The sequence below is a fragment of the Myotis brandtii genome, unplaced genomic scaffold, assembly GCF_000412655.1.
Source record: "Myotis brandtii unplaced genomic scaffold, ASM41265v1 scaffold670, whole genome shotgun sequence".
In the NCBI taxonomy this organism is placed as follows: Eukaryota; Metazoa; Chordata; class Mammalia; order Chiroptera; family Vespertilionidae; genus Myotis; species Myotis brandtii.
The window spans coordinates 511,812-530,211 of NW_005370611.1; the positions used below are offsets into that span (position 1 = coordinate 511,812).

Sequence of the window (18,400 nt, forward strand, 5' to 3'; positions counted from 1 at the left end):
TGAAACTTTGCATTTCAGACTAGGATGTCAAACTATAGGAGTGTTTCTCTTCTGTTTGGAAATTAACCAAAGGGAACATTTACCTTCATTTTACATGCTAGCTATACATCTACAGCAGTGATTTTCAACAGGTGTGCTGACACAATTTTTAAATCATGCAGTGCTTTACTATTTAGTCAGGGGCACTGACCTCTTTTCCCTTAGATTGTCAAATTAAAAAATGACAACACAACAATAGGTGTCTGGTGTGAATTAATCAAAATTATACCTTTCTTTGTCAGATCAGCAAAAAGAAAACTTTTTGGTGTGCTGCAGAATTTTAGTAATCAGTTTATGTATGCCATGAGATGAAAAAGATTGAAAATCACTGATCTAAAGCATCAAATTCAGATTTTTCCTTCTAATTAATTTGACTTTTCTTTTTGCTAGTCATTAGCTGCTCATTAGCTTTTCTTCTAGTACTATTATCTGAGTTGGATACAGTTTACAAGGCTTGATAGAAGGAAAGTGGGCCTCCACTGCCATTATGCAAACAGCATTCACTGGATTTGGGGAGTAGAGGTGACTGATGGAGAGCGAGACTCACCTCTGTTATGATGGCTTTTTGGTCCTTCACTCTTTGGGCCTCGTCCGCATCCTGTTCCAGGCTGAAGACTTTAGAGAGGAGCACTGGTTTCCCACCTCGACACAGGACTGCTTGGCACGTGCCCACGTTGGCCACCGTCAAGCTAAAACTACTTGTTGAATCGGCAGTGTCAGGGCGGATGTAACAAAGAAGAGCAGAGGAGCCCAGCTTCTGACCAGCCATCCCTAATTTCCTGTTTAGAAAGAAAATGAAGACCTGGTAGCTAGAGTAAGAAGAAAATGGCAGTCCTTCATGGCCACCATTTCCTTGTTTTCCTGCCAGGTGGCTGTACCAGCCCCACCCTTATCCACCTGAAGGCAGTCTCTGGCTATACTAGGAGGTGATGATGGTGAGCAGAGTTCTGCCTTCCACTCTTAAATCACTGAGAAAAGGAATTTTACACAACGGTGAGCTCAAAGGAGAGAGTAAGGTGCTTGTTCCCTGCTCCTTCTACTTGTGTCTAATCATTGACCACAATGGCGTAACTCAGTGGTTTCAACTTTAGAGCATCAAAATCACTTAGAGGGTTTGTAAAAACACAGATTACAGGGCCCACCCCCAGAATGTCTGATTCAGTAGATAAGGGGCAGCCCAACAGTTTGCATTTCTAACAAGTTTCCAGTGATGTTGAAGCTCCCGAGGCTGTTGTCCTGGAACAACACATTGAGAACCACACATTTAGGTTTTAAGTTCCTTGAAGGAAGGATCATAATTTCCCCTGTATTTCTCCCATGCACATGGCATCCACCCCCCAGTATGTGGTACACAATGCTAAGCATAGAGCAGGTGCTATAAAAAAGACCTGGTTCTAAATTTGGCTTTTTCATTTACTGGCTATAGATCCTCAGCAAGTTATTTCTCTGAGAAATTTTTTAATAAAATACCCACTTCTTTGGCTTGTTTTGAAAATTAAAGTTATGGTATGAGAAATGCTTGGTACAGTACCCTGCTCTCAGGAGGTACTTCATAAGCAGAGTTCTCTCTCCCAAACCCTTTATTTTGCCAAGTTAAACTCCTTTCCCAGCCTATTTGCTTTGTATTATAATGAGAGAGAAAACTAGCTTGGACTCCAGGCTGCTCCATTTCAACACTGATTATCTCTATATCTATATATATAAAAGCCCAGCAACCGTTACGGCAAAATGACTAGAACGACTGGTTGCTATGATGTGCACTGACCACCAGGAGGCAGATGCTCAACCCAGGAGCTACACCCTGGTGGTCAGTGCACTCCCACAGTGGGAGTGCTGCTCAGCCAGAAGACGAGCTCACGGCTGGCCTGGCGAGCACAGCGGCAGTGGTGGGAGCCTCTCCTGCCTCTGTGGCAGCACTAAGGAGCGGCGAGCCAAGCAGTAAGGAGCGAACAGGCGAGCGGTAAGGAGCGGCAAGCCAAGAGGTAAGGAGCGAGCAGGCGGGCAGTTAGGAGTGAGCAGGTGGGCAGTTAGGAGCGAGGTGTCCCGGGTTGTGAGAGGGCACAGGCCCAGCTGAGGTAATCCCCCCCGCCACCCCCTGTGCACGAATTTCGTGCATCGAGCCTCTAGTACAAGATAACAACCTCTCAGTTGTCAGTATCCTTTTTGCGGCCCACCTGATGGGTAAAATGCTCCATTAGCTACTAAGAGATTTTCAATAGTTTAGCTATATAGGGTTTTTACCGTTAAGTGGCTTAGAAGGTTAGTTGGTAAATCCCAATAAGTATTCTAAACACATGAATTGATCAGTGCTTAACGTTCTGTAGGTCATCGACTCTTTGGAGAATCTTATGAAAGCTTACCACGCTCCTTCCCCCAAATGTATACACACACAACCTTTCCCACATCAGTTCTGGGCTTCCCAGATCTTTCCAGATCTTGGGTTCAACAGAGAAAACACAGATGGTTTCACAGGCTCTTTAAAGCACCAAAATCCCCCACATTCCACGCTGATATAGAGAGAACAGCTAGGGCAGAAGGAGCAAGATCTCATCTTGATCCTGTGCCTGTAATTTAGACTCTGGCCTTCTGGCTTAGATTTTCCAAAAGTAGAACTGAGTTAGGGATTATTCAACCCACCTGCTTACCTGTGAGATACCAAGAAGGTGTGAGCCATGGAAACGGTGTCACTGGATGACTGCTGGACCTCCTCCAGAAGCACGTCCGCCATCGTGCACTGCAGGAGGCGGGGAAGCTCCTCATTCCGGTCCCCATCAAACATGCCGTATACCGCTCCCACGCCCTCTGCAAAGGTATCCACAGCTAGCGAAGATACACACAGCCTATCACAGAAAGACAAGAAAGACAAACATCAAAGAAAGTTATTGGTAAAAGGATTATTCTCTGAGGAGCCTTCTTTAAAAAACTAAGTGTTAATTGAGGGTGGAGAAGAACAGGAGTAAATCCTAACCTACAAATGAAAAGTGTTACATAATTAGGCAGCATTTGAAAGAGTTGCTGACGTAACAGGGGAATTCAGCCACATTCAGAAGCTGTACATATTTTAACTTTGCAATGCTGCCAAAGCTGGACAGATGAAATGTTTTCTCTTAGTAGTTATCAAAGACTACTATTGTTAACGCCCTTCAGCCAGAGGCCCCCAGGAGCACACCTGTGGTTGAATGAGTTGAGTGTATTATGCCCCGAGCAAGGCAGAATGCACATCATGGAACTCTGGGGAGTGTAGGTAAGACCTAGCATAGGATTTGGGCTTTGATTGGGTCACTTTGGAGAAGGTCTAATGAAAGGGTGATCATACTAGATTGGGGGCTGCCAGAAAGCGGGGCCATTCTATGGTTGGGTATCTCCATCAATCTTATCTATAGGAAAAGATTAGCATAAGGATAAAGCTGTAATTGGTACAGAAAATAGTAGTCGCCCATTTTATGGTAGGGATGAGAGAATTTGGTATTTTGGGGCCTGCACATTCGTCTTGTTTTTGTGCTACTGGATCATGGTCTCAAAAGGATCTTATCTGATGTTGACATTCTGTGATTTGTTTACACCCAACAAGAGAATATGGCCTGGCATTTAGCATCAGATCAGTTCCCAGATGTCAGCGGCTACCTTTCTTCTTTGTCAGTCTCCATGGCCAAGATACTCACTTGTTCCTCTGCCCTGCCATCTCAGCCAGTCCATGGCTCCAGAAAGTTGATGTAACTGTAGGATCCGTGGTTGGCAAAGGTTTCTGATCAATTTTCAGGGTTGTGATATGGCTGTGGGAAGTGGAGGAAGGAAAGATTAAACCGTAAATGCTTCTGTATTTTACAAAAACTATCCTAACAATAATATATATTTTTATAAAATAGTCTGTTGACAGACTAAGATTCATCTCCAGAGAGACTGAAAGTAGTATGCTGACCCACTGGCCAAGGTGGAGAAAGGAAAAAGTAGGAGGAAGAAATAGGGGCCATATATTGTTACAATTGATGCTGTCTCTATGAAAACTAGGCACAACGAAGACTTCAACATTTCAGCCAACTGTCTACTTATTTTAAGTATTTTAATACAATTAACTCTTGGTACAATGAATGAGCTTGCACTGTCTCCTACATGTTGTGATGTAATGTGATCTGTGCCACCTAAACCATCTATGCCTGCCATGTAAAGATAGTCAGTATGTGGCTGAGCCTTGATGCCGAGTCCTAATATAAATGGGTGAGAACATTTATGTGGATGGACAGAACATCCACCCATAACTGAATCAAAGTTGGGGCTCAAGGGGTTTTATGCTTCATCCATTCTACTCCTTCAAATAATCAAGACCTTGAGAAGCCCCCACATGGCTGGTGGGACTAAGAGCACATGGGGGTTCGTTTTCACAAGTTTTCTTACCTAAATGTGTCCAGCGTCTTGTGTTCCAGAACCAGGTTTGTATTTCCAGTCAGGTCAAGGTCCTGTAAGGTAGCAGGCAGGGCCTCTGGGATCAGGATTTCTGTCAAGTCATTGCAACTTAGGTCTACAAACTGAGAAGGAAGTGGAAAAAATCAAAAGAAAATACATCATAGGTAGTTAATTCTTAACTCTCTAATAGTCAGTCTACTATTATATCCTCCAAGGGAACTTAATTTCTTCCCAAGAACCCACTGAATACACTGTGATCCCTAATTGCCACGTCCTCATTCACTCTCCTGCCACTTCCCCCCGAGGGACAGCATTCCAGCACATGACAGTACCTGGATCTGAGGCAACTGCAGTATTTCTGGGAAAATGCTGATGTTGTTGGAGTGTGCGACAAGGGTGTGCAGCCTTTTGCAGTTTGCTATTGTTGTGGGAATGGTTTTAAGCTTGTTGCCACTTAGGTTCAGTTCCTCCAATTGTTCCAATTTATTTAGTTTGCTGAAAAAGAAATACCAAAATACCACACTGCACCCAAAAGGAGCTGCCAAGCAAGTGTTAGAGTAGCCGAAGCACAGAGGCAACTGGCCCACTGCCCGATGCCAGGCCATATGAAATGATCAGAGACACCAGGAAGGGAAGGGCTCCTCCCCAAGGTAACTGCGCCTGCTACACTTCAGTCTGGTCTGCCTCTCAGTGTGTTTGCAGGGGTTGAAGCGTCCCTGGCTTCTCTGACAGCTGTTGGATCTTGTGGCATGAACGGCTTCCTATTATGTGACTTACAGGGAGAGGCTGAATCAGCATCGGCCTAGGGTTGGTAGATTAGTTGCTTCGCCACTAACTAGTTGCAGAATACTGCATAAGTTAATGTCGGTTTATATCAATATCCTCAGCTAAAAAAGAAGCTGTACTAAATCATCACTAGGAGTCTTTTCAGTTTTAAATATCTACCGTTACCTATACATAACACAATCCATCTTCACTAAACATTGTATTGAGTGGTTATTACACATACAGTGCTATGCTAAGAATGTTAATGCAATGCGATTCACTGTTCCGCTGGATTGAGCAAAGCTTTCTCCACAATAAGCAAAATATCTTAAGATGGCCTAACACCTTTATCTAGATTATTACAAGTTGCTCTAATATAACATACCATAATTTCTATTGCTAGGAAAGCCATAAATACTTTTTAATAATTAAGCTCAGTAAATTAAAACTGCTTTTTAATTACAATAGTAATCTATAGTCGCTGAAAAAAATTGGAAAAAGGGACAAGGAAAACAGAGGTGGAAAAAAAAATCATACTACCAGAGAATTCTGATGACATTTTGGTGGAGGGTATTCTTGTCCTTTGTCATGCATGAAACTATATTTTAAATTAAAAAACGATGCTACGTTACATTTTATAACTTGCTGTTTTGTTGTTGTTTTTCTTTTTTACTTTACTTATTATGTTTTAAAAGTGTTCCATGTCCAAATCTCATGCTATTCTCTCACACTACTCCCTGCTTGGATCTACTACTACTTTCTGACTTTTAGACAGAAACACAGTGAGCGCCCCTCTCTCAATCAGTCTCTTACGGAGCCCAGAGCTGTGCTAGACTTTGAAAATAGTGCAAAAGAAACAGAAAATTTGGATTATGCCTGTGCAATTATAACATTGTTTAAGAGATGACCTGACAGTGGATTTATTATTCAGTATAGAACATACATGTTCTTTAATGTACTGCTCCTAAATTCCATTTAGTTTTACTATCTGTACCAGAGTACTCTAATTTTATATGATCTGTTCCTGTTGTCTTTACTTCTTATTTTCATATTTTTAATGTTTTACATTTAATATTAGCCTGCTTTTGACCCCTCCCACAATATGAGTGTCACCAAATTAGATGGAATTCATGAGTTTCAGAGTATTCATCTGATATCTCCCAACAGCTTCAAAAACTAATATAATTTGTCAGTGGTCTGTCATTTCCACTTTATATGACTGTGTGTGGGGCCAACTGAATTAATCTCATCAGATTTCAAGGGCTCACATTCTGAAATTAAGATTCTGCATTCAGGCTGAATCGGCCCCGGTGAGGTTGGGTCGGCCCCGGTGAGCCTGCAACGGCCCCAGTGGGGTTGAAACGGCCCCAGAGAGGTTGAAACGGCCCCTGTGAGGTTGAGGCGGCCCCTGTGAGGCTGGGACAGCCCCTGGGAAGCTGAGAAAAATACCACATGAACTCACTCATTTATGGATAATAAGAACTATTATAAACTGATGAACAAAAATGGATACAGAGGCAGAGCAGCATTGAGCAGAATGTCAAACTACAGTGGGAACCCTGGGGAGGATTGGGGGGGGGTAGGAGATCAACCGAAGGACTTATATGCATGCATATGAGAATAACTAATGGACACAAGACACTGGGGGGTGGGGGAAGCCAGGGGAATGTCAAGGGGGAGAAAAAAGGAGACATGTGTAATACTCTTTGTAATACTTTTAAGAAATTAAAAAAAAAGAATTACAACCTGGATCTAACCCACACAAAAAAAACAACACAAAAACAGAAACCAATTTTAAGCATTCATCACATTCTGCATTCACTTTAAAAGTCATCATTTAAATATATTTGTATTGATTTCAGAGAGGAAGGGAGAGGGAGAAAGAGAGAGAAATATCAATGATGAGAGAGAATCACTGATTGGCTGTCTCCTGCACGCTCCCCACTGAGGATTGAACCCACAACCCGGGCATGTGCCCTTGACTGGAATTGAACCCAGGACCCTTCAGTCCGCAGGCCAACACTCTATCCACTGAGCCAAACCAGCCAGGGCTAAAAGCCACTGTTTAAATTCTTTTAGGAAGCAATCATGTTTATCCTGCTTGCCTTTTATGAGCTCTAAATATCTTCTTTCATAAATATTTTAAAAAATTATAAACCCTATCAGTTTTTCTGAGTTTATTACATTTCTAAGAACATTTATAAAATAAAATTAGAGTCAAAATACATAGTTTTATTGTTTTCATTCAAATAATACCAAACATCATTTCCCTATTGTTTCTTTCAAAACATGAGTTTTAATATTACCTTCATGGTATAGATGTACTTTTCAGGTATCATATTTTATCAAATGTACTTTGGAAGATATTTATTTTTCTACTGACACTGTTTAAAACTTTGACCACATTAAATGTCTCGCTTATGTCTTCGTATAAGTGAAGCCTAGCTATTATTCATCTCTTCCTCCTGGAAGGCCAACACCCCCAGGCTCTGTGCAGTGCAATGAGCTACCTATATATATCTTTTTTTTTTTTAATATGTATTTTTTTATTGATTTTTTTACAGAGAGGAAGGGAGAGAGACAGAGAGTCAGAAACATCGATGAGAGAGAAACATCGATCAGCTGCCCCCTGCACATCCCCCACTGGGGATGTGCCCGCAACCCAGGTACATGCCCCTGACTGGAACCGAACCCGGGACCCTTCAGTCCGCAGGCCGACGCTCTATCCACTGAGCCAAACCGGTTTCGGCTACCTACATATATCTTTAACATGCTGCATTTATTATGCTGCATTGCAATTGCCTATATACTTATCTATTCCCCCAATTTGACTGTAAGTAACTTGAGGACAGAGGCTGTAACTTAATCGGCACTGCTTCCCCAGTGCTTACACAGCACTTGACATACAGTAGGCATTCAATATAGACAGCTGACTGAACAAAATGGGCTTGAACGGTGCTCGTCCACTTATACACTGATTTTTTTCAATAAATACAGTTGGCCCTTCATGCCCACAGGTTTCCACCCACGGATTCAACCAACTGTGGATGGGATACAGCATTTTCACATTCCCAACCACGGTCTCCCAGCTGCAGATCAAACATATTGTTTTGCATTCACAGTTAGTTGAATCCACATATGCAAAGGGCCAACTGTAGAGTGAAAAGTTACATGTGGATTATCGACTGTATGGGGGTTGGCTCCCCCTAGCACCCAGCTTGTTCAAGGATCCACTGTATATAATGAATAAATTAATGGACTCAACAGTACTTTTATGAAGCAGTGCTGAATGAAAAAAACAAACCAATTGTCTCCGGAATTTCTTTAATTTATTTCATAAGCCTGTACTTTTCTAGGCTGAAAATTCTCAGACCATTCATTATCAGCTAACTACAACTAAGAATTAAACACATTTTAACCACAACTTCTCTGGTTATTGATACATAACAACTAGGTACAAACACTTTCCCATTCAACTAGTGGAATCGTAAGTCACTCCACATAAAGCAAGAGTACCTAGTGAGATAGCGGCAATGTGGTCTAACAAATGCAGAATGCATGTTAATTGTCTGAAATGACCAAGGTGTGCATTTGTTTACCTTGCAGGAAAAGTTTGTAGCTGGTTGTTTGCAAGATGCAAGATTCGCAGGTGTGGGTGCCCGACCAGGACAGGCACACACTGATCTGTCAGGAGGTTGTTGGTCAGATAGAGCAGCTGCAGGGCACTCAGGCTCTCCTCCCCTGCAGAAGCAGATGGCAAGGACTCCAGACTATTTGCGGATGCATTCAAGTACCTGAGGCTGACAGAGCACACACACATCATTTCCTGCACGGTTATTTATTGCCTTAGGTAGAAAACATCATGCCATCTCAGTAGGGAACACTGCCATTACATGCTCCAAAACTCATGACAAATGAAACTTCCTCCAGGTAGTTTTCTCTAATTGATTCTAACAACCAAAGTTCTTTTTACTCAACTCATGCAAGCCAAATAGACAGGAAATCATTCAGGCTTGGTAGTAGTCCCGGGCTTCTGTAGTGGCCTGAAGTCTACCTTAGCTTCATTTTTTACTGTCTTTATGTCCCCCCGAAAGAGTGCTGTTGAGTATCATGTTCACAAATATCCAAACTGTGAAGACACCCTTCAGAAAAATTTTTTGTCAGATTTCAACGTCATCATATTTATTTAGCCAAGCCCCTTGTAATCCCCTAATAATGGGCACAGCGCTGTTTCCAACTGTTTGCTATTACAGACATTATAATGAGCACCTTTGTATCCTTATCCAATTATTTATTTATACTACATTCCCAGAAGCAAAATTGGTTGGGGTCAAAAGATAGATATATCTTTAAAATTTTCATATATATTGCCAAACTGAGCTCCAGAAAGGGCAATACCAATTATACTTACAATATGTATTATATATACAAACACTGTTTTTTTCTTTTTATATACAAACATTTTTTAGAATTTCCAAAGATTTTATTTTTTGGAAAGTCCAACCAAGTGTATTGAGATGTATAAGCTGCCACACAAAGAACAACCCAGACACTTGTAGGCTAAATGCTTTTTGTATGTTTCCTGTAGCTGGCAATTTTCAACCTTTGCATCTCATGGCACACATAAACTACTGAAATTCTGTGCACACCAAAAAAGATATTATATTTCTTGCTGATCTGACAAAAAAAGGTATAATTTTGATTCACTCACATCAGAGGGCTTGTGTTGGCTGTTGTCATTATTTTATGTGACAATCTAAGAGAAAAGAGATCAGTGCCCCTGACTAAATAGTCAGGTATCACATGTTTTAAAAATTCTTGCAGCACATCAGTTGAAAATCACTGCTATAGCCTAAGTTAAATTACTAGTGCTTATCTCTATTTTCTCCATTTCTAAACTAAAGATAATATTGTCTTCTCCATATTGCAGAAGGCTATAATTAAAAACGAATCTTCATTGAATGGTGGGTGACATACACATTAGATATACCTGATTATGGATGTTAAAGTAAAAAAACAGTATTTATTGCTAATTTACAATGAGAAAGCAAGTAACACCTTCTGAAACAGTGTTACCTTTAAATGCAGTTTTCAAAGTAGGTAGTAAAAGAGTGATGCAAATAAAGAATAAAACTCAATGATAGCTTGGTAAAGCTAGAAGCAAAATTAACTTTAATGGTATGTCCTTTTTTCCTAATGAAAAAGCTAAAAATTGCCAAGAAAGAGGCATGAGAGCACTGCAATTTCTCTTTAAAGGTCATAATTGTATTTGTTTTCTGAGATGAAAGCCTGAACCTTCCCCACCTGTTTGAAACTGTTTACAACACCAAAACTTGTTACGTATTTGATGGTTATTTCAACTCTAGAGTCGAAGATTATCACCTCATAAAACAGTGTCATATTTTATTTCATAGAAAGTACAAATGACTCCACCCATAGCTGGACTATGAGGTAAACTATAAACCTAGTTCCAAAGGTCACCCCAATGACAAGCAGTGCAGTACTTACTTTAAGGCCTTGGAGAAGAGGGTGTCCGGCAGCCTGGTGAGCAGGTTATGCTGGATGTCCAACACCTCCAGAGGGATGTGCTCCACGAGCACTGGGAGGTTCTGCACGTGATTGTGTCCCACCATCAGTTTCCTAAGACTCAAGCTGCTAAGAATTCTGGAAGTGGGTGGGAGGGGGGACAGTACAAAGAAACAAAAAACTTACTTAAGTCTTTCTTTCTGAGTCTGCCCTTGGGTGTTTAATTAAATGAGTAAAATGAATAGAAACATACTCTTCTAGACAGTATAATCCAGGGGTCCTCAAACTACGGCCCACGGGCCACATGCAAATACAAATATTATATTTGTTCCCATTTTGTTTTTTTACTTCAAAATAAGATATGTGCAGTGTGCATAGGAATTTGTTCATAGTTTTTTTTTAAACTATAGTCCCGCCCTCCAACGGTCTGAGGGACAGTGAACTGGCCCCCTGTTTAAAAAGTTTGAGGACCCCTGGTATAATCCCTGACAAGTGCCTGAGCCAAGAAAGCAGCCATGGCCATATGTTTACCCACCTCCACCAGGAAGTCCTTACGGTCATCCTGGGAAAAGGTGAGTTAATGAAAGCAACCAGCACAGAACAGATCTAAACAAAAAATTTCTAGAATAAATCGATTTACTCTAGAATTGAGTGAATCTATTAATATAGGTAACTATAATAAATAACAAAATTCATTATAACAAAGCCACTATTCTGTGCTTACAATGTGCTAGGCCAGAGAAGGCGAACCTATGACACGCGTGTCAGAGGTGACACGCGAACTCATTTTTTTGGTTGATTTTTCTTTGTTAAATGGCATTTAAATATATAAAATAAAATAAAAAAAATATATATATATATATAAAATAAATATCAAAAATGTAAGTCTTTGTTTTACTATGGTTGCAAATATCAAAAAATTTCTATATGTGACACGGCACCAGAGTTAAGTTAGGGTTTTTCAAAATGCTGACACGCCGAGCTCAAAAGGTTCGCCATCACTGTGCTAGGCCACTTAACTATGAGGTTCAGAAGAAATAGTGACTGATTTGCCAAAGATCTCACATTGAATGTAGTCAATGGCATAATCAGGATTTGAACTAAGGCCTGATTCCCAAGGTTGTGTTCATACCTACTATGCTACAAAAGCCTCTTGTTTAACTTAAAACACTCCACTAGATGATAACATTTTATACCTTATGTAAATGGTATATTCAATGCTTGTAAATATACCACTTACCCCCTCTCCCAAGCACCTCTCTCTTCCCCGCCTCCCCACATGCAGAAGTCCCACCATATTGTATCTTATATTCAAAGTTCTGAATTTCTACAACATTTTATTTATACAGTGCAGTGATGAAAAGTGAAGGCAAAAATGACAACATTCAGCACTTGGCGGCGTGGCTCAGTGCTTGGAGCGTCAGCCTGCACACCGGAGGGTCTGGGGCTTGGTTCCTGGTGTGACCGGGGGCACATACCTGGGTTGCAGATTGGGGCATGTGTGGGAGGCAACCAATCAAGTGTCTCTTTCACATTGGTATTTCTCTCTCCCTGCCCCTCCACTCTCTCTAAAAATCAATGGAAAAAATATCCTCACTCCTCGGGTAAGGATTTTAAAAAAAAGAAATGACAACATTGCAATGTCAGCACTCACTACTTCCTAGTTAAGTGTGACCTTGGGCAAGTTACCGAGCCACTCCAAGCCTTAGTTTCCTCATCTGTAAGATGAGGATAACAGCACCTATATAATAATGCTGTCAAAGGACTATATAAAAGTAAAGTTCTCAGAACTTTGCCCAGCTCACAATAACTCATCCAATAAAAAGTATCTATTATAAGTATCATATCACCAACCTACGCCTGCAACCTGTTACATTTTATCAGTTATCTGGGCACAAGTCCCCTCAACTACCTGCTTATTACTAAGTTGCTTACAGGCCAGCCTATGCATTAGCTGTTACTATATCCCTCACAGCACTTCACATTGCCCTGCACTCAGCAGGTACTGAATATTTATTGAACAAATAAATGAAAGTACCTATACAAAGTAACCCAATCTAGAAGAATAATTAAATACATGCATACACACACAGATATCATTGTATACATACATAATATATATTAACACACACATACCTCATAGGAACCTCTGTCAGAAGATTATAGCTCACATCTAATACTTCTATCTTCTTTGCTTCACAGGCCCAGTCAGGGACACATTCCAGCTGGTTTCTATCAAAAATAAATCAACACAAGCCATCATTTACGATGATGAGTGGAACTCATTTCATTAGTCTGTAATATACCTGTTAACTGGCCCATGAGCCCCTTGAGGGCAGGAGCACTATACCTAAGCGTTCTTGGTCCACTACCGGAATGCACTAGGTGCTCAATGAATGTCGCTGATAGAGAGGTGGACAGAGATAAGCACCCAAACATGTATACTCCTGGATCAATTATACTGCATGCTCAAAGAAGATACAAAGGCTCTCAACAGCAGGAAAGCATACATATGATGGGATGACTGAAGGAGAGATGTGGAAAGACTTAATGGAAGAAGTGGCATTTTAAACAAACCTTTGAAGATGACTACAGGTAATAACTGGGGAAGAAGAATAGCAAATTCTGGGGAAAATGAACAAAATGAATAAAAGTGAGGAAGTAGGGGCACAAGATAACTAGTGGGGGGCTTCAAAACATTTAAAATGTGAATGCAAATATTTAGTAGAGCACTGAGCAGACACCTAGTAAAAATATTTTTTATTTTCAGATATTATTTAGTCTCTCTTGGCCTCAATGTACCTACTGATCAGTCGATTGAGACGACGAGGCAGAATGAAGTGAGGGCTGTAAGAGAAATGCAGATACGGCTACGATGGCTGAGTGAAAGAAGCACTTTGTCAGGAATGGATCAAGGCAAGCTCCCTAAGAAATAGGACATCTGGGTTATAATTTGAAGAATGTGGGACAATGACCTGAAGAGAGGAGGACATTCTAAGAAAGAGGGGACAACATGAGTGAGAACACAAAGGCAAGGAAAGAAATGGCATGGCATATGTGGGAATTATAACAAGCAGTTTGGGGAAACGGAGCAGAGAGTGGTAAGAAACAGGCTGGAGAAAACGAAATCATGTCCAGAAGACTGTGACTTTACCCTGCAGGTATAGGGGGATCACTGAAGAATTAGTAAGTAAGTACAATGTCAGTTTTGTAATTTTAAAAGTTCACTCTGTGGTTACCTTGAGGTCTGGTTGAGATGATTATATTAGTAAAAGGAAGACTAATCAGGAAGCTGTTACAGAATTCCAGACAAGAGATGATATAGGCCTAAGTGAGTGCTGATCCATGTGGAAGGGAGGAAGGGACTTCAGAAGTATTTAGATTTCTTGTGCCTCAAAACTACCAAATTATCCACATATGTCTTTTAAATATTAGGAATCAAACAAGCACCACCTTTATGAAGCACACTCACCTGGAAAGTTCTAGAGATGTGAGAAGACTGGGTACTGGATAGACATTCACTGCTGTCAGCCCTAATTGAAAAACAAAAGGGTGTCAGTAACATTGTCTAAAGAAGAAAGTAACTGAGAGTAAATAAGGAAAAAGTGACAGCGTCAGAAAGAAAAGAGGCCACCTACTGACATGAACTAAAGACAAAAGCCACTGGGTAACGCACATGAATGGCGTGGTCCCAATTTGAAGACCAAATACAACTAATGAAGGATCGTGTGTACTGCACTGGACTCATGCCAGACCAGGCAGTTGTTAACAGTAACTACTTAATTTTTTTAAAAATTGATAATTGGATTTTCACTGGCAATATTTTAACTTTTAACTACAGTACAACATAGATACAGAAAAGGACAACAATCTTACGCGCACAGATCGCTACATTTTTACACACAGACCACACCAGTGTAGCCAGTGCCCACTTAGGAAGCGGACCATTACCAGCTCCCAGGAGCTTCCTCTCATCCGCCTTCCAGTCTCCACCCCTTGCCGCCCTCACTCCCTATACCACAGGCTACTTTTGCTTATTTACATAAATTACACATACAGTCTGTAAAGTTTCTGATCTGGCTTCATTCACTCCTTATTGCACTTGTGGGATCTATTCACATTACTGCATGTGCGTGTAGTTCATTCATTCTCCTGGCAGTACGAAACTGTTTATATGACTGTACCACAATTTGTTTATTCATTTTAGAGGTACGGCACTGAAGTCTTTTCGAGTTGGGGTGACTACGAATAGTGCTTCTATAAATATTTTTTCCATGTCTTTTGTGGACTAATATAAGCATTTATGTTGAGTACTAGAGGCCCGGTGCACAAAAATTTGTGCACTCGGAGGCGGGGGGGGGTCCCCTCAGCCCGGCCTGTGCCCTCGCAGGCTGGGACCCCTCGGGGAATGACCACCTGCTGGCTTAGGCCCACCCCCTGGGGGATCAGGCCCAAGCTAGCAGTCAGACATCCCTCTGGCAGCCCGGCAGCCCTAGGGGGATGTCCACTTACCAGCAGGAAGCAGACCTAAGCTGCAGTCGGACATCCTTAGTGCTGCTGAGGGGGCGGGAGAGGCTCCCGCCACCACCACTGTATTGGCAGCCGTCAGCCTGGCTTGTGGCTGAGCAGAGCTCCCCCTGTGGGAGCGCACTGACCACCAGGGGACAGCTCCTGCATTAAGCATCTGCCCCCTGGTGGTCAGTGTGTGTCATAGTGACCAGTCATTCCCAGTCGTTCTGCTGTTAGGGTCAATTTGCATATTCCCCTTTTATTATATAGGATAGAGGCCTGGTGCACGGGTGGGGGCTGGCTGGTTTGCCCTGAAGGGTGGCCCAGATCAGGGTGGGGGTCCCCGCTGGAGTGCCTGGCCAGCCTGGGTGAGGGGCTGATGGGTGTTTGCAGGCTGGTCACACCCCCTTCAGGGTGGGGGTCCCCACTGGGGTGCCTGGCCAGTCTGGGTGAGGGGCTGAGGGCTGTTTTCAGGCTGGCCAAGCCCCCCAGCGACGGAAGCTCCCAGCCTCTCCTTTTTTTCTTTTATTCTGGGATTTATTTACCTTCTATAATTGAAACTTTGTAGCCTTGAGTGAAGCTCAGAGCCGGCCAGGGTGGGTGGGAAGCTTGGCTTCCTCCATCGCCAGGGGCAACCCAAGCCTCCTGCTCGCTCCAGCTCCATGGCCACGGCTGGCTGAAAGCAGGTATCTGGGGTTTATTTATCTTCAACAATTGAAACTTTGTTGGCTTGAGTGGAGCTCAGAGCCGGCCACAGCAGGCAGGAAGCTTGGCTTCCTCCATCACTGGGGCAACCAAGCCTCCTGTTTGCTCCAGCTCCGTGGCTGCCGGCCGCCATCTTGGTTGGGTTAATTTGCATATAGTCACTCTGATTGGCTGGTGGGTGTGGCTTAAGGCATAGTGAAGGTACGGTCAATTTGCATGTTTGTCTTTTATTAGTGTGGATAAGCTTAGGAGAGAACTGTTGACTACAGGGGGTGCATATACTGAACAGTTTTCCGGGGTGGTTGTACCAGTTTACACTCCCAACAACTGACACTGGTATTTTCAGTCTCTCATTCTAGTCCCTCTGGTATGTGTGCAGGGGTCAGTTTGCATATCCCCAATGACCTGTGAAGTTGACTGCCTTTTCCTATAGTAGCTGATCATTGGATAACTTCTTTTGCGAAGCTGACTCCTTTACTCTTGAGTCGTCAAAACTGCAAGTGTTGATGTGAATTCTTCCAGCTTGCTGAATTTAAGGATTCTGTAAACAGAACAGCTAAGTTCGATAAAGCCCCATTTAGTACAGTACTGTGACAGAACCTTGGTTACTAAGAAGGACTGCATCTATGTCAATAAGGTCTTTTCCAAAGGAGCCAGTTATTCAGATCTTTAGATACATTAAGAATAGAAAATGGTCCTGATAATATTTCCATGGCGAAAGACCTACTACCTTCTCACGATATCTATAAACAGCACAACACTCATCAGCAGTGACACTATTCTGACCTAATCGCAGCTATAATATGAAGCTTCTGTAACATGGTTAAAGGCATCAAAAGAATTCCTTAACAATCTTTTATCCTAATAACGCATTTTAGAGATACAGAAAAGACAACAAAATAATGAACACTCTCTTCCACCTATCATGTAGCTTTTAACAAATTTTGACATTCTGCCTAATATGCTCCACTTTTTAAATTAAGAATTGAAACACTGCACATACCAGGTAAACATCATCCTGAATATGATTTTTATCATTCCCGTGGATTCTTTCATAGTGTTATGGCATACTTATAGCTAAGAAAACAACATTTTGTATGTTTTAAAATTTGATAACTATCCTAGTACATATAATTATGCACTTCCTTTTTTTACTCAAAAGTGCTTCTGAGATTTATCCATATTGACACACAAAGCTTTAGTACCTTGATTTCCATTGCTGTGCAATATTCTATCATACAAATATGTCATGGCTTAGTTTCCCTATTAATAGTCTTATTTTTAATTTTTTTCACTATAACAAACACAATGCTATGCTAAGCATTCTTGTACACATCTCCTTCTACACATGAGTGTCTCTGAGAGATATTCCAAGCAGGGCCCTGTGTGTCTTTACCTTCTCCAACACCTCACACTGCTCTCCAAGGGGGTTTTATCAACCACACTCAGACTAGCAGTGTATAAAGCGCTGCCTCTCCCTACCTTCAATAGCACTTAGCATTATTTTTTTTTTATTTGATGAGTATAAGATGGTATTTAAATTTTAATCCCTCTGACACTTAGTGAAACTGAACATTTTTTCCTTTCCTTCTTGAAACACAGAAAAAGTAATTATAACTTCTTTGGTAAAGATGAACTCTCCATTAAAAAATGACTTCAACAAATAACAGGCCTTTTACATTGGAAAATATTCCTGGAGCAAATGACTATCAAAACGAGGGGTTTCTCTTTCTAGAACTGAGGCAGCACAAGGTTTTAGATTAGAAGTTGGCAAAGGGTTAAATATTTAGTAAATATTTGGCACTTAGTGAAGCTCAAAGCATCTTGTAATGTCTTTTGTATGCATATTTCAACCACTTCAGTTTTGAAAGCAAACTGAAAAGACAAGGCGAGGTCTCAATAACCCTCAAATTCTATTTTACAGAGAGGTGAGGACCAACATAGATGCCATTGTTCTTGGAAAGCTGAGAGCTGTAAGAGAAGAAAAAGGAAGCCAGGCAGAGAACTCACTGTTGGAATTGGCGTAGAGAGTCCGCAGGGAGAAGCCACTGAGTGTCAGCTCCCTCAGCTGGTTCCGCTCACAATGCAGCTGCTCCAAGCTACAGAAGGAGCTAAGATCTAAGTCAGTCAGTTGGTTGTCCCGCAAGTCCATGTGGGTGATGTATTTATTTCCCTCCAGATTTTCAATTACCATGGTTTTCAAATGGTTCATCCTTAATATTCAAAAATAAGGAAATCATTAGAAACAAAATCTACCAAATGTGCTTATCAAAAGAAAAACAGGAGAGGTATGATGCCTTTCTCTCTTTCTAAACAACTTAAGAATTTCACTACTTGCCTCATTTTGCAAGGTACTAAGTTAAGCTTCTGTAACATGATTAAAGGCAGTCAAAAGAGAAGTCCTTCTGATTCTAGAACTGAGGCAGCACGAGGTTTTAGATTAGAAACTGGCAAA

General features: G+C 41.5%; 1 protein-coding gene and 1 long non-coding RNA gene across 3 annotated transcripts in view; one reads left to right on the forward strand and one right to left on the reverse strand.

The window, feature by feature from the left end:
• The window catches only part of PHLPP2 (PH domain and leucine rich repeat protein phosphatase 2), a 74,027-nt gene that overhangs the window by 6,980 nt on the left and 48,647 nt on the right, over positions 1 to 18,400 (reverse strand). Inside the window, exons 9-18 of one of the 2 annotated variants that reach the window (XM_005881163.2) lie at positions 17,956 to 18,158; positions 14,204 to 14,264; positions 12,868 to 12,963; positions 10,714 to 10,869; positions 8,805 to 9,005; positions 4,773 to 4,935; positions 4,432 to 4,562; positions 3,702 to 3,812; positions 2,685 to 2,879; positions 587 to 818 (exon numbers count right to left, since the gene is read on the reverse strand). In XM_005881163.2, coding sequence (XP_005881225.1) covers positions 587 to 818; positions 2,685 to 2,879; positions 3,702 to 3,812; positions 4,432 to 4,562; positions 4,773 to 4,935; positions 8,805 to 9,005; positions 10,714 to 10,869; positions 12,868 to 12,963; positions 14,204 to 14,264; positions 17,956 to 18,158 — 1,549 coding nt within the window. The remainder of the gene's footprint in view (positions 1 to 586; positions 819 to 2,684; positions 2,880 to 3,701; positions 3,813 to 4,431; positions 4,563 to 4,772; positions 4,936 to 8,804; positions 9,006 to 10,713; positions 10,870 to 12,867; positions 12,964 to 14,203; positions 14,265 to 17,955; positions 18,159 to 18,400) is intronic. The other variant, XM_014529155.1, reaches the window with a different exon arrangement.
• Positions 12,972 to 13,848, forward strand: LOC106723889. The gene is made up of 2 exons (XR_001359628.1): positions 12,972 to 13,326; positions 13,502 to 13,848. It is a non-coding gene; the product is annotated as an uncharacterized LOC106723889 (long non-coding RNA).